This window comes from Crocuta crocuta, unplaced genomic scaffold, assembly GCF_008692635.1.
Source record: "Crocuta crocuta isolate KB4526 unplaced genomic scaffold, BGI_CrCroc_1.0 scaffold533, whole genome shotgun sequence".
Taxonomy (NCBI): Eukaryota; Metazoa; Chordata; class Mammalia; order Carnivora; family Hyaenidae; genus Crocuta; species Crocuta crocuta.
In genome coordinates this window covers 29,760-45,425 of record NW_027533086.1, presented here as the reverse complement: position 1 = coordinate 45,425, position 15,666 = coordinate 29,760, and the positions used below count along the sequence as shown (strand labels likewise).

At 36.8% G+C, this 15,666-nt stretch overlaps 1 protein-coding gene across 1 annotated transcript in view; it reads right to left on the bottom strand.

Moving 5' to 3' along the window:
- Positions 1 to 15,666, bottom strand: part of LOC144216567 (phosphorylase b kinase regulatory subunit alpha, skeletal muscle isoform) — a gene marked incomplete at its 3' end in the record, with an annotated part of 36,180 nt that overhangs the window by 9,079 nt on the left and 11,435 nt on the right. Inside the window, exons 4-8 of the mRNA XM_077745971.1 lie at positions 13,713 to 13,881; positions 10,050 to 10,132; positions 6,666 to 6,746; positions 2,030 to 2,128; positions 881 to 1,027 (exon numbers count right to left, since the gene is read on the bottom strand). Of these exons, the coding sequence (XP_077602097.1) occupies positions 881 to 1,027; positions 2,030 to 2,128; positions 6,666 to 6,746; positions 10,050 to 10,132; positions 13,713 to 13,881 (579 nt within the window). The remainder of the gene's footprint in view (positions 1 to 880; positions 1,028 to 2,029; positions 2,129 to 6,665; positions 6,747 to 10,049; positions 10,133 to 13,712; positions 13,882 to 15,666) is intronic.

Genomic DNA, 15,666 nt, shown 5'->3' with positions numbered 1-15,666 from the left:
TACTACTGTATGTGGTTCTGTTCACACAGCTCATAAGAGATGACAGGCTTAAAAAAAGACAACATATTTTTAAATTTTTGAAATAATTTGAGACTTAGAGAAGAGTTGCAAAAACAGTACAGAGAGTCCCCACTACCCTTCAACCACTGTCCCTTTATTTTAACTTCTTACATAACTACAGAACGTTTATCAAAACTAAAAAATTAACCTTGGTACAACACTATTAACCAAAGTACAGAACTTATTTAGACTTTTCCAATTTTTCTTTCTTTCTTTTTTAAATATTTGTTTTTGAGAGAGAGAGAGAGTGCACACAAGCAGGTGATGGGCAGAGAGGGGGAGACACAGAATCTGAAGCAGGCTCTGGGCTCTGTGCTGACAGCTCAGAACCCACGAACCACGAGATCATGACCTGAGCTGAACTTGGACACTTAACTGACTGAGCCACCCAGGTGCCCTGCCAGTTTTTCCACTAATGGCCTTGTTTTTTCCTGTTCCAATATCCATTTTAGGATCTCATTCCATTTAGTTGTCATGTCTCATTAGTCTCTTCCAGTCTATGATAGTTCCTCAGTCTTTCCTTGTCTTTCATCACCTTGACACTTTTGAAGAGCTCATCAGTTATTTTGTAGCATGGCCCTCAATTTGGTTTTGTCTGATGTTTTCCCATGACTGAGATTACACATTATTTGCACGGATACCACATTGTGCTGTGAACTTCTCAGTGTACTGTATCTGGGGCCACATGATGTCAATACATTTTATTACTGGTGGTGTTAACCCTGATCACTTGGTTACATTGCTGGCTCAAGGCCCCCAAGAGAATTAGTTTCTCTTTAAAGTCAAAGCCTGAAAACAAGAAGGGCACATATGGACATACCTGAAGCTTGGTAATGATTTCTTGCTTTGTGAGCTCTACCAACTGGCTATCTTCTACTGCAAAAGCTGGGAAGGAAACAACTGAAAGTAGACTAGCATCTACCTCTTTGGATGTTGAAGCCCGGGGAAGTAGTGAATTAAGGATAGACTAAAAAGAAAGAAAGAAGTCAAATGTGGCACATTAGTAGTTAAGTTGGGATTATAAAACTAACAGCTTTAATTTCAAAAGATGTATGTGGAAGAGGATCATTCAGGAGAAAATCTAAACATTATTCAATAATAATGATTCAATTATACTCAGTACTGAATTCAATAATAATTCAATAATAATTTCTAAGCGACAGCTTAGAAAACTAGTTATTTATGTAAATCATCCATTGTCTTAATACTGCTCTCAATGCTTCTCAATCCTGAATCTTAAACAACTGCTAATAGATAAATACACTAACATCATCTCGCCCACAATCCCCTTGCCCCATTAGCCACTTAAGGGTAAAGATAAAAGAAAATGTAGCTGCTGAGAAGCAGGATGTGGAAGGGTCAGGTCCTCCACTGCTGACATTTATCTTTTCCAAGGAAAATACATTTTAAAATTAGAAGATGAGTTTATATTCACTATGGGTATCTAATCATAGTTTGAAGGCAAGGAGGTCATCTTGCCAATGAGAAGAACCTTAATTTTTCAATACAGAGAGTAACCCTAAACAAAACTGAAAATACTTTCTTATTCCTTAAACAGCCTAATCTCCAAACATCTCAGCCTAGAGCCAACTGGGGACAAAAGAATGTTTCAAAGCCACTGTCAAGAAGAACACTCAAAATCATTCACCTCTTGTTCTCTTGGTATATTTAGAAAAGGAGATATTCAGGAGCAGACCCTATAGACCCTTGATATGACAACAGTGGAGAATTCCACACAATATGGTGGGAATCCCTTTATAACCATGGATGAGAGAACAGGACTATGATCTATGTTACAGTTCATGCTATATCAGGCTTGTCTCAGTATAGGAAGTTTGGATAAGACATTTTTGGCACATGATAATAAATCAGATTATGTACTCTAAGGTCTCCTTATTCTAAAAGCCATGCTAATTCTGAGTCTGGGTAAGAATAAAATTTTCTATAATGTGGTCCATTAATCTCTTACCTGGCAGTGTTGCACTTCATCAGCCAGGACATGGATAACTGATTGGGGCCCACCTTTCACACCAAATAGGTCCAGTTCATCTAATGCTTCCAGGGCTGCCTGCGAAGGATAAAGAAACAAAGAACATTTTTACCAAAAGATATATTCTTCTCCCTTTACCCCAGTATCAATCAGTGCATATGAAGTCATTTTGAATATGCTCAGAAGAACAGAAAAAACAATGTAGCATTTTTTTTATTCCCAGGGGCCTGTGAATTTTTCTTTGCCTCCCATATTTTTCCAGAGACAGTTAAGATGGAGGTTGTAAGCTTCCTTTCATGATAAAAACCCTCAACAAATACAGTGTGGAATAAATATACCTGAACATAATAAAGCCCATAAACATCAAACCCCACAGCTAACACTTGCTGTGAAGAGCACTGGGTGATATATGGAAGTGTTGAATCACTACTTTGTACACCAGAAACTAATATTACACTGTATGTTAACTAACTGGAATTCAAATAAAAAGCAGTGAAAAATTGAAAGCTTTTCCTCTAAGATCAGGAGAAAGACAAGGATGCTCTCACCACTCTTATTCAACATACTATGGGAAAATCCTAGCTAGAGCGATTAGGCAAGACAAGGAAATAAAATGCATCCACATAGGAAAGAAGTAGTAAAACTGTCATTATATAGAGAGGATATGATCTTATATATAAAAAATTATAAACTCAACCTCAAAATGTTGGAACCAATCAATGAATTCAGTAAAGTTACACGATATAAAATTAACATACAGAAATCAATGGCGTTTATGTACATTAACAACAAAAAAAATCTGGAAAAGGAAATAGAGAAAACTATCCCATTCACAATAGCATCAAAAGTAATAAAATACTTAAGGATAGATTTAACTAAGATCTGTACAATGGAAACTACAATACTTTGATGCAAGAAATTAAAGACACAAATGGAAAGATATTCCATGTTCAATGTATTAGAAGAAATAATACTGTTAAAATGTCCTTACTACCAAAAGCCATCTATAGATCTGATGCAATCCTTATCAAAATTCCAATGGCATTTTTCACAGAAATACAAAAACAGTCCTAAAATTTGTATGGAACCACAAGACACCAAATAGCCAAAGCAATCATGAGAATGAAGAATAAAGCTGGAGGCATCACACATCCTGATTTCAAACTATATACTACAAAGCTATAATGATTAAAATATTACGGTATGGGAATAAAAATATACAAACAGACCAATGAAACATAATAAGCCAGAAATAACCTCCTGCATTTACAGTCACTTAGTATTTGCAGAAAGAATAGTCTCTTCAACAAATGGTGCTGGGAAAACTAGATAACCACATACAGAAAGATGAAATTGGCTCCCTGCCTTACACCTTCACAAAAATGAACTTAAAATGGACTAAACATAAGACCTGATACCATAAAACTTCTAGAAGAAAACATAGGAGAAAAGCATCTTTACATTGGTCTTGGCAATGATTTTTTAGGTATGATGCCAAAAGCACAAACATCAACAAATGGTATTACATCAAACTAAAAAGTTTCTGCACAAAAAAAGATACAATTTAAAAAAATGAAAAGGCTATGTATGGAATAGGAGAAAATATTTACAAACTGCATCTGATAAGAGGTTAATATCTAAAATATGTAAAGAACTCATACAATTCAATAATCAAAAGACAATTCAATTAACAAATGAGCAGAGGAATTGAATATATATTATTTCCAAAGAAGACATACAAACGGTCAATGGATACATGAAAAGATATCCAAAGTCATTAATCAACAGGGAAATACAAATCAAAACCACAATACAATACCACTTCACACCTGTAAGGATGGCTATTATTGGGACGTCTGGGTGGCTCAGTTGGTTAAGCGACTGACTCTTGATTTTGGCTCTGGTCATGATTTCGTGGTTCATGGGTTTGAGCCCTGCATCAGACTCATGAGGACAGTGCAGAGCCTGCTTGGGATTCATTCTCTCTCTCTCTCTCTCTCTCTGCCCTTCCTCTGCACACACACACCCCTTCTCTCTCTCAAAATAAATAAACTTAAAAGAATGGCTATTATCTAAAAGACACATGGTAACAAGTGTTGGCACGAGAATGTGAAGAAATGGAAACCCTTGTACACTGTTGGATGGAAGGCAAATTGGTTCTGCCACTATAGAAAACACTATGGGGGGCCCTAAAAAACTTGAAATAGGACTATCATATGATCAACCCGGCAATTCCACTCTTGGGAATACAAAGAAATGAAAAGAGGATATCAAAGAGATATATGTACCCTCATGTTTATTGAAGCATTATTCACAGAAGCCAATATGGAAACACTAGGAGTCTGTCACCAGGTGAATGGGTAAAGAAGATGTGATACACACACACACACACACACACACACACACACACACACACACACACAGGAATATCATTCAGCTATGAGAACAAAGGAAATCCTGCCATTTGTAACAACAGAGATAGAACTTGAAGGCATTATGTTAAGTGAGACAGAGAAAGACAAATACTGTATTATATCACCTCTATGTGAAAAAAGCCAAATACCAAAAAGTAGAGTAAAATAGTGGTTACCAGGGGTTGGGGGATAAAGGAATTAAGGAGATGTTGTTTAAAGGCACAAACTTGCAACCAGGAGATAAATAAGTTCTGGAGATCTAATGCACAGTACAGTGATTATAGACAATAATACTGTATTATCTAAGACTATTAATTGTTCCTACCACAAAAAGGAAATGATAATTACATGATGTGATAGAGGTGTTATGTAATACTTTGCTGGTAATCGTATTGCAATAAAAATGTATCAAATCAATATGTTGTACACTTCAAACTTACACAATGTTACATGTCAATTACATCTCAATAGAAATACATTTTTTAAATATATGGCATAAGCTAGATAAAGTTTAGCATTATCAAGTCAAGCATCACACTTTAAAAATAATTTGAACATGGCACAGATGAATTCGTAGTAATCGACTAGTGTGATGTGAGTACATAAGAAATACCACAACTTGTGTGGATATAAGATACTAAAATGCAAGAGCCATTAGGTATTGGCGCATCACTGAGTTTCCACAGAGAGGTGAATAGCCTAAAAGGCACTATGATTGACTTAAAGATGAAAGTTATTAGTCATCAAGGCAGAAGATGAGTTACCATGTTTTTTAAAAATTGAATTTACTTATTAATTTCTTGCTTTTCTGATTATAAAAGTATACCATACTTGGTACAGAATATTTTGAAAACATAAAAAGTATAGAGAAGGCAAAAAAGTCACCCAAAATAATGCTCATATTTTTGGCATGTTCCCTATTAGTTTTCTCTGCAAATCTGTCTATAGTTGAGATCATGTTTCATATAAAATTTGTTTAGGATACTACAACATGAATGTTTCTCTATATTATGAAAATTCTTTATTTCAACATAGTATTCACTCATATTTATTAAGCCATTTAACACCTGCTGGAAATTTAGGTTTCCTTTATTGTGTGCTTCTAATTGTGTTCTGTTTTTTAGGTTCCACATATAAGTGAAATCATATGCTGTTTTTCTTTCTCTGTCTGGTTTATTTCACTTAGTACAATATCCCTACCTCCATCCATGTTGTCATGAATGGCAAGATTTCACTTTTTCCTATGGGTAAGTAATATTGCATTTTATATGTGTGCATGTGTGTGTGTGTGTGTGTGTGTGTGTGTGTATCACATATTTATCCATTCCTCTGTAGATGGACACTTAGGTTGTTTCCATATCCTGGCTATTGTAAATAATGCTGCAATAAACATAGGGGTATATATATATCTTTTAAAACTCAATCTGTGTCTTTTGGCAGGAGAAACTTAAATTAGGCCATGTGTATTTATCATTATAATATGTTTGATCCTATTCCTGCTATCCTATTTAATGCCTTCTTGCTGTCTCCAAAAATAAGAGCTGAAATTAAGGCAGTAGCAGTGGGAAGGAAAAGGAGGAGTCAAATAGAAAGGTAGTGATGATGATGATGATGATGATGATGATGATGATGATGATGATTATGATGATGATATGTGGGATGCAGGAGAGTGAAGGGGTTCAGGATTGACAGATGGTCCCTGATATCAAGTTGTGTCAACTGGTGTATAGAAGGGGCAAGGCCTCTTTTTATTTTTGTAATGGTAGAGAAGATGAATTTAGTTTAAGATATGTTCTCAGAGGTCTCTGTGGTATATATAATTAGAGCTATGTGACAAAAGCAGTTGGATATATAAATCTGGATATTATGAAAGAAANCCCCTTGCCTGTGTTTTAAAAGAACAATTTGGGGGCACTTGGATAGCTTAGTCAGTTAAGCATCCGACTCTTGGTTTCAGCTCAGGTCATCATCTCATGTTTTGTGAGTTCAAAACCTGCATTGGGCTCTGTGCTCACAGAGTAGAGTCTGCTTGGGATTCTCTCCCTCTCTGTCTGCCCCTTCCCCGATTGTGTTCTTTTCCTCTTTCAAACTAAATAAACTTTAAAAAAAAAAAAAGAACAACTTGATTTTAGTCCAAATTCATGTTAAGCCTTTATCTATGGCAAAGGTGTACTTGGTATAAATAAAGCAAGGAAAATTACCTTTGCCATTCCAACTGAACTGGCATTCAATTCTGAGATTCCTTGGTTGGTCTTGTCTCCACGTTCCCATATCCCAAAGTCCTAGCATAAAATAACCAACATACCATTAGCAAGTCATTACTACTAAATGTTTACTAGACACATAACCCTTGAATAAAAGGCTAATAGTAGCTAATTTGCCATACATGTGTGTACCCACAATGCTTATTAAGGAGATATCAATGAGTTGGGCTGCTTCCTAGCTATTTTCCCAGTATCTTTAAATTCTATTGGGACCTCCAAGATGTTGGAAGACTCCTCAACAGTTGATCAAGTCAAGAACTATAACTCAGTTCATGTAGAAAAGTGCTTCTCAAAATTTTTCATCAAAGCAGATACCTAGGGGTTCTGGATGATGGAGCTTAAACAGCAGTCCAGTGTTCTATCTTAAATATATATTCTAATTTTACTCTCTATTGGCACTGACAATGTATCATGCACTAACCTATGCACTTTACACTGCTACCTTCCTTATTACATTTATCTATATTTTATAGATGATGAAACTGAAGTGCAAAGAGAGGTTAAGTGACTCACTCACCCAAGGTCACACAGCTAATAAGTGATAGAGCTAGGATTAGAGTCCAAGTACTCTCAGTCCAAAGTGTAAATTCTTAACTGTAGCTTTATGTAGCCCTTTGATAATGTAATAACATTTAAAATTACTTTTTAAAAACTTTTTTATTTAAAAGAACTTCAGAGTTACAGAGAAGTTACAAAAACAGTACATTGAGTTCCCATAGACCTTTCACTCAACTTCCCCTAATGTTAACACCTGACATAACCATAGTACAATTGTCAAAGCTAAGAAATTAACATTAGTACAATGCTAGTAACCAACTTATGGACTTTCTTAGGTTTCCACCAGTTTTTCCACTAATAGCCTTTTTATGTTCCAAGATCCAATCCAGAATACTATGCTGTATTTGTCATCCCTCCTTGGTCTCTTCTAATCAGTTAAGGTTTTTCAAGTCTTGTCTTTCATGACCTTGACACTTTCTGAAGATCAGTGGTCAGACATTTTTATAGATTTCCCTCAATTTAGGTTCACCTGATGCCTTCTCTTGATTATATTAAGACTATGCATTTCTGTCAAGAATACTACAGATGCAGGGTGCCTGGGTGGCTGAGTCAGTTAAGTGTCTGACTTCGGCTCAGGTCATAATATCATGGTTCGTGGGTTCAAGCCCTGCATCAGGCTTTGTGCTGACAGCTAGCTCAGAGCCTGGAGCCTGTTTCAGATTCTGTGCCTCCCTCTCTCTCTGACCCTCCCCTGCTCACAGTGTCTCTCTCTCTCTCAGAAATAAATAAAACATTAAAAATTTTTTTTAAAAATCTGAAAAAAAAAGAATACTACAGATGCTATGATGTGTCCTTCTCACTGCATCACATCAGAGAGTACACGGTGTTGCTATGACTTATTGTGGTGATGTTAACCTTCATCACATGGTGTCTGCAGGGTTTCTCCATGCTACTGCTTTGTTAATATTCTCTCCCTTGTGATTAATTACTGTCTTGAAAAATATACTTTATAACTCTGCAAATATCCTGTATCTCCTCAAATATCTACCTGCTAATTTAGCATCCATTGGTGAATCTTGTTTGTAACAATTATTACAGTGGTATTTCAATGGTGATATTTTAGTTCCTTAATTAACTCTACAGTCATTAATTGCAATTCTCCTCTAAGGAAGAGCTGTTCTTTCTCTCTCATTTATTTCTATTAGTATGAATTCATAAATATTTAGGTTATTCTCTGGATTATAACAAAATATTATCATTATTTGTTTTGTTGCTCAAATTGTTCCGGCTTTACCCATTGGGAGTTCTTCTGGGTTGGCTCCTATGCCCTTTTGACATGCCCCATTCTTTTTGAACACTTCCTCACTTTCTGTCACTACAAGATACTGCAGTTTCATCCTGTGATTTCCTCAGCTCACCCCTTCAATCAACCACTTCTACAAGGAATCCTACTTTCTCTTATTACAAGATGAGCAGTTAATCCAAGACCGAGGGACAGGTACTCATTGTCACTGTGGTGCCATTGCTTCTACACTCTCTCAATAAACAGAATTTGGAAATACTCATGTGTAAACATGCATGTGTGCATGCAAACACACACACACCTATACCTGTGTCTATATATACCTTAAATGACTTTTACATCAAATCTCTTAGTTAAAGTGAAGCTTCTGTAAGGTGAGCCATATTTATCCATGGCTAGCTTCACTTGTCCCCAAACCCCACTCTACTCTAATTTGTGCAGCAAAGATTAGACTATGAGAAGGCACACATATTGTTAATTCTGCTGTAATCTCTGGCTGCAATGGAGAGTCCAGAGAACTTTGACTTGTATCCTGGACCATAGCATGCCTATGGTATCAGAAGGCAAAGGGACCAGTCAACAAATAATGTAGCTTGCATCAAATATGTTTATGGTAAACTTCTCCATCTGGCAAATAAGGAGTTACAGGTCACAGATTTACCCTCCCATCTAAAACAGCTAAAAATAATCTAAACAAATTAAACGTTTTAGATGACTAAAAATACCTGGACTACTTATGACAACCAGCTTCAATACAATGAACATTATGGAGTGAAGAACAGTGATCCCTGAAACAGGAGATGTTAAATATATCATGATTTAGTATAAACATATGTCCTGTGGTAGTTGTAAGAAAAAGGAACTATTTTTTGTATAGTAGATACAGAAGCAATGTCTACAGATAATATTAAACATATGGCCAAATTTTATTTCTAAGTAGCTAGCTGACTCATTATACTCCCTAGCCATCTTGCTCCTGTTTTTTAGACCACAACCTAGTTCCAGGTTCCCAAATACATAACACAGGATATTACAGAGTTTGAAAAGAATGGATGCATAGCATCTTGACCCTCTTGCTTCTATACTTCCTTGGAAAGGAGGCAAACAGAGGATGACAGAGCTTAGTAAAGAAAAAGGCTGAAGGCGATTTCTGCCAGAAGCCTTATAGATTGGTTCACTATGAGGTGCAGCATTAAGAGAAAGAGCAGGTTGTCTAGTATTTTTAAAAACATCATATGGTTAGGGGCATCTGAGTGGCTCAGTTGGCTAAGCATCTGACTGTTGGTTTTGGCTCGGGTAATGATCTCATGGTTTGTGAGTTCGAGCCTGGTATCAAGCTCTGTGCTGACAGCTTGGAGCCTGCTTAGGATTCTCTCTCTCTCCCTTTTCCCTCTCTGCCCCTCCCCACATGTGATCTCTTTCGCTCTCTCTTTCTCTCTTCAAAAGCAAATAAAGTTAATAAAAAATTTTAAAAATAAAACCATCATATGTTTAAAATTAATTCTAAAATGAGTACTTACAGCAGTTTTATATGCAGCTTCAATGTAAAATACAAGATTCTGTATGAAATTGACCTCATCTAGGCTGTGGATGATATGAAGTCCTGAAGGAAAAGACAGTAAGGATATAGAGCTGGTCAATTATCACTATAGGCTTTCAGGCTGCCAGAGTAACTGACTGATCCCATTACTCTCAAGTAATCCTATTCCTGCTTTTGGTACAGTGAGAGGCACTTTGATTCCTTAACCATATATGTTGGAGATAATTTTAAGTATATCTGTCTTATTTTTCTTAATGGCTAAACAACATTCCACTAAATGGCTATTCATATAACCAGTTCCCTACTGAAAACATTTAGGTTGCACTATAACCAATACTGTAATGAATATATATATATCTTCATGCACATGTACCAGTATGTCAAGGTAAATTCTTTTCTTTCCCAAGGTAAATTCTTAGAAGGATTGCTCACAGATTTATGCATATCATTTTTTCCCAACATTGTATTATGAACATTTTCAAACAAACAAAAAAAAGGACAGAATTTTACAATGGACATCTATAGGCACATCATCTAGATAGATTCATGCATTAACATTTTACTGTATTTTCCTAACATATATGTATCCAACCATCCATCAATCCATCATTTTTGATACATTTCAAAATAAGTTGCAGGGCACCTGGGTGGCTTAGTTGCTTAAGCATCCGACTTCAGCTCAGGTCATGATCTCACAGTTTATGAGTTCGAGCCCCGTGTCGGGCTCTGTGCTGACAGTGCGGAACCTGGAGCCCGCTTTGAGTTCTGTGTCTCCCTCTCTCTCTGCCCCTTCCCTCCTCACACTCTGCCTCTCTCTCTCTCTCAAAAATAAATAAACATTAAAAAAGTAAGTTGCAAATATCAGTACACTTCCCCCTGCTCACCATGTGCATTTTAAATGTTGATAATCATCACCAAGTTATTCTGCAAAGAAGTTCCACAGTTTACCTACCAATCAGCACTGCCTGCCTGTTCCCCATACCCTTGTCAACAGAGGCTTTAATAAAAGTTTTTGATCTTTGCCACTGTAATGGATGAGAAATAAAATCTCCTTGTAATTTAATTTGCAGTTCTTTTATTGTGGGTAAGATTTTGAGTCTTTTTATATGTTTATAAGCCATCTGCATTTCTTTTCCTATGAACTGCTTGGTGGAGTCCTTCACCAATTTCTATTCAATTGCTGGTTATTCTGTTACTGATGTATCAATGAATATTAAGGAAATTATCCTTTTACCCATCATATGTGTTGCAAGTATTTTTCCTAGTTTGAACTCTGACTTTGTTTACAGCATAGTTTTCTTCTCATAAACTTTTTTTTTTTTAATAGTTTTCTTCTCATAAACTTTTATGAAGAAGCTTTATTCCATGAATGTTTCTGGTACTTCTACAATTTCAATTTTTGCATTTAAATCTTTGAGCTATGGACAGATGTTTTGAATGAGAACTCTGTAGCTTTAAGAACCCCAAAGGACTATATGATCCATATCCTCAGACTGCAAATTCTTCCTGATGCATGGTCTGTCAAAACTAGCAACTGCAGCACTGGGCAGCAGTGGCAGCCAGGTCTTTCTTGTAGCAACAAATGACTTCAACCTCTTGGACAGAGAGGAAAAAAGAGAAGAGATGGTAATATTGGACATTAGCTTCACAGCCTTATCTTGTCTCCTTGCTTATGCAGACACTGAGAGTAGGTAGGGGGTATGAAACTGCTTTTGTCCATCTCTCAGACTTGTGACACAGCTAACGAATAGAATAGAACTGCCCCATTTCTTTTTTTTTTTTTTACAAATAGTTTATTGTCAAATTAGTTTCCACATAACACTCAGTGCTCATCCCCACAAGTGTCTTCCTCCATGCCCATCCCTCCTCCCCCCCAGAACTGCCCCATTTCTATCACCTGTCCCTTTGCTCATGATATTAAATGGCCTTCTCCATATCTTGAAATCTTAACTGCTCTTTCAAGGCCCAGCTCAAATTCTATCTCTTCTGTGATGCTGCCATTGAGTCCTCTCTTCTGTGTTTCAAAGAATTTTATTTTCCTTGCTCTTATGAACTTACTTTTTACTCTGCACTATAAATAAATCTGTACCTAAATTTGAAGGAGCCATTTCTTATTTATATTTACAGTCTTTAAAATATCTCACATAGCATTGTACATGGTATTACATAATATTAAACAGTAGGCAATAATGCAATAATTATTTATTGAATGATCTTAACCCTGTTAACCACAGGAGAGGGACCTGTCTTTTGAGGCAACATCATACATTTCAGGACCTCTGCATCCTGTCCCCTGTAGAGCTGAAACACTGCTTGTAGAACAGAGGGTACACACAGATGCAATAAGGTAGGGCTGGGTAAGGCCAAAGAAGGCAGTGCTATTTAAAACACACTAAATGGGGGGTGGTGCCTGGGTGGCTCAGTTGGTTAAGCATCTGACTTCTGCTCAGGTCATGATCTCACTGCATTGGGCTCTACGCTGACAGCTTGGAGCCTGGAGTCTGCTTTGGATTCTGTGTCTCCTTCTCTCTCTGCCCTTCTCCCACTTACACTCTATCTCTCTCAAAAATAAATAATAAACATTTTTAAAAATTAAAAAATTAGAACAAGAATATTCTGGGACAGGGGCTCCTGGGTGGCTTAGTTGGTTAAGCGTCCGACTTTCGCTTAGGTCATGATCTCGCAGTTTGTGGGTTCGAGCCCCGCGTTGGGCTCTGTGCTGACTGCCAGCTCAGAGCCTGGAGCCCATTTCGGAGTCTGTATCTCCCTCTCTCTCTGACCCTCCCCTGCTCACGCTGTCTCTCTCTCCTAGAAATAAATAAAAATATTAAAAAAAAAAGAATATTCTGGGACAATTCTCACCCTGAATGCCCTTAGTACTCAGGAGCTCTATACCCAGATAGGAAGATAAAGAAATTGGAATATCAACAATGTGGTATTCTGAGTACATTTACTTAGTCAGGAAGATCTGGGAAAGGTCCTGTTTAATTTACAAATGGACTGTAATCATATTCATTGTCCTCCCCAAGTTAGGAGAAATAAAAGGGAATTATGTTGGTTCTTACATTTTCCTTTTTCAGGTGAAACATCTAATGCTAATAACAAAACCATCTGAAAAGGGTATATTATTCAATAATAAAATAAATACTTGAATTCTGATTCCTAAATTAATTCCCTTAAGATAATTTAGATGTCTTAAGATAGATGCCTTGTTTATCACATTTACATAGAGTAATATAAAGTAGGTGGTTCAATTTATGTTAATATTTGATTGTAGGCTGTTCAGTGAAGAACACTAGAAGCAATAAACTGTAGCCCTTCTTTCCCATCTCATGGTATCTGAGGATTGATAAAAGATAAAAATACCCATCTAAAGAAAATCTACCCCAGATTTCCTAGTTCTCAATTAAAAAAATTAATTTGTACCCCAGACTTGTTTTTCAATGGAAAAGCATACTAACTAGACCTCAAAGAGTTGTTTCTCTGTATAAAATTCGCAAAATAGTATTTTCCCACTGTGTATCTTTGAGCAATGTGAACAGCTATGTTATTTTCTGGTCAACAACACCTTTGGAGAAGCCACATGCGCCAGAGCCAGTGCTCCACCAGCAGCAGCTCCCGGTAATTCTGTCCTGGTACTAACCTGAAGCAGTCATTTGTGCTAAGAAGAGCAGGTACACGGAGGTAGCATCCAACTGCAGGTGTCCCCACTGGTCATCACCCACTACGGTGCCACAGGTTTTGGTATTGTACTTGGCATGGAGGCTATCCCTGGTACTCTGACTATACTTGAAGGATTCTACTTTATCCACCTGAAGAAAACAAGAACAGTGAAAGAAGGCTATGCAGGAAAGTCATTCCATATGCCACACTTCTGTAGTACTCTCACATATATCAGTGCATTTGGTTTTCAGGCAATTGTGGATATTTAAAATATGCAGTAACCTCTTTCTCCTGACAGTGCCACAACTAGAAAAGTCTGCTGATTCTGTTTTTCTTTTAAGTTAAACAATTGAATTATAAAATAATACCACTTAAAACCAGCTATTTCCTGCTCATTACCTCTCTTTTAGTTTTTAGATGGCTGTTTCGTCACATTGTAGACATAAACTGAGATGCCAGTGGTTGAGTGAAAACAGTCTAATGAGAGATAATTGAGTTGTAAAAAAGATGCATTTGTTCCTGAAACAGAGGTAGGAGTTTTGAAGGAAATTTGGACAAGGGGATATATTTTGAAGGAGTAATGAAAAGAGTGGGAGATAGATACATGGAGTGACAGAGTAAACGTATGAAAGAAAGCTGAAACCAGAGGTTAGAAAGGAAACACCGTGTAAGGGACAACTGGACAACTTAGTTCCTGAAACACAGATTTGATTATATGGGCATCTGATATATGACAATAAAGATTATACCTTTAAATATGGTTCATGAAGTTAGTGTCTTTAAACCTATTTGGTAAGGTAGAAAATACAAATATCTAAAATAACAAAAAAAAGTAGCAAAGAAGGGGAAAAGAGAAATGATGGCTATGAGACACCCCAATGGAGAGAGCATGGATAAAGAAGTTCAGAAGTCTGGAACTGATTTATTTTTATTTCCACTTTAGACTTGTGTGCTGGTAGATAGTCACTATATTAATCTGGACCTTGCTTGCTTCTTCTAATAAAATGTAATCTTGGTCTTAAGAAAATCAGTTTATCCCTTGGGTAAATTCCTAGCAGTGCTATTGCTGGGTCATAGGGGAGTTCTATTGTTAGTTTCCTGAGGAACCTCCACACTGTTTTCCAGAGGGGCTGTACCAGTTTACATTCCCACCAACAGTGTAGGAGGGTGCCCGTTTCTCCACATCCTCGCCAGCATCTAGAGTTCTCGGATTTGCTCATTTTAGCCACTCTGACTGGCGTCAGGTGGTATCTCAGTGTGGTTTTGATTTGTATTTCCCTGATGAGGAGTGTGGTTTATCTATACCATGGAATACTACATGGCAATGAGAAACAATGAAATCTGGCCATGTGTAGCAACATGGATGGACCTTGAGGGTGTTATGCTGAGCGAAATAAGTCAGGCAGAGAAGGACAAATATCATATGTTTGCACATATAGGAGGATTAGGAGGAACTTAACTGAGGAACAAGGGGAAGAAGAAGGGGGGAAATGGTGGGGGAAAGGGAGAGAGGCAAACCATGAGAGACTCTTGAATGCTGACAATAACTGAGGACTGATGGATGTGGGGTGAGGGGAGATGGGCATGGAGGAGGGCACTTGTGGGGATGAGCACTGGGTGTTATGTGGAAACTAATCTGACAATAAACTATTTGTAAAAAAATAAATAAATAAAAATAAAATGCTATATGCTAAAAAAAATCAATTTAGATTCAATGTGTGCAACGTGTGTAAATATCTCCTAGGTAGGATAAAAGTAAAACACTATTTTTGTAAAATATTTTTGATTAAAAACATTCATAAATCCAAAAGAATAACCACACACTGCTAAGAAATATTGGCAGTATATGTGACAAAATATTAATTTCCATAATGTACAGGAACTCCTCAAATAGTCAAGAAAGAAATAGCCGAAAAACAGGCAAAGGATCTAAG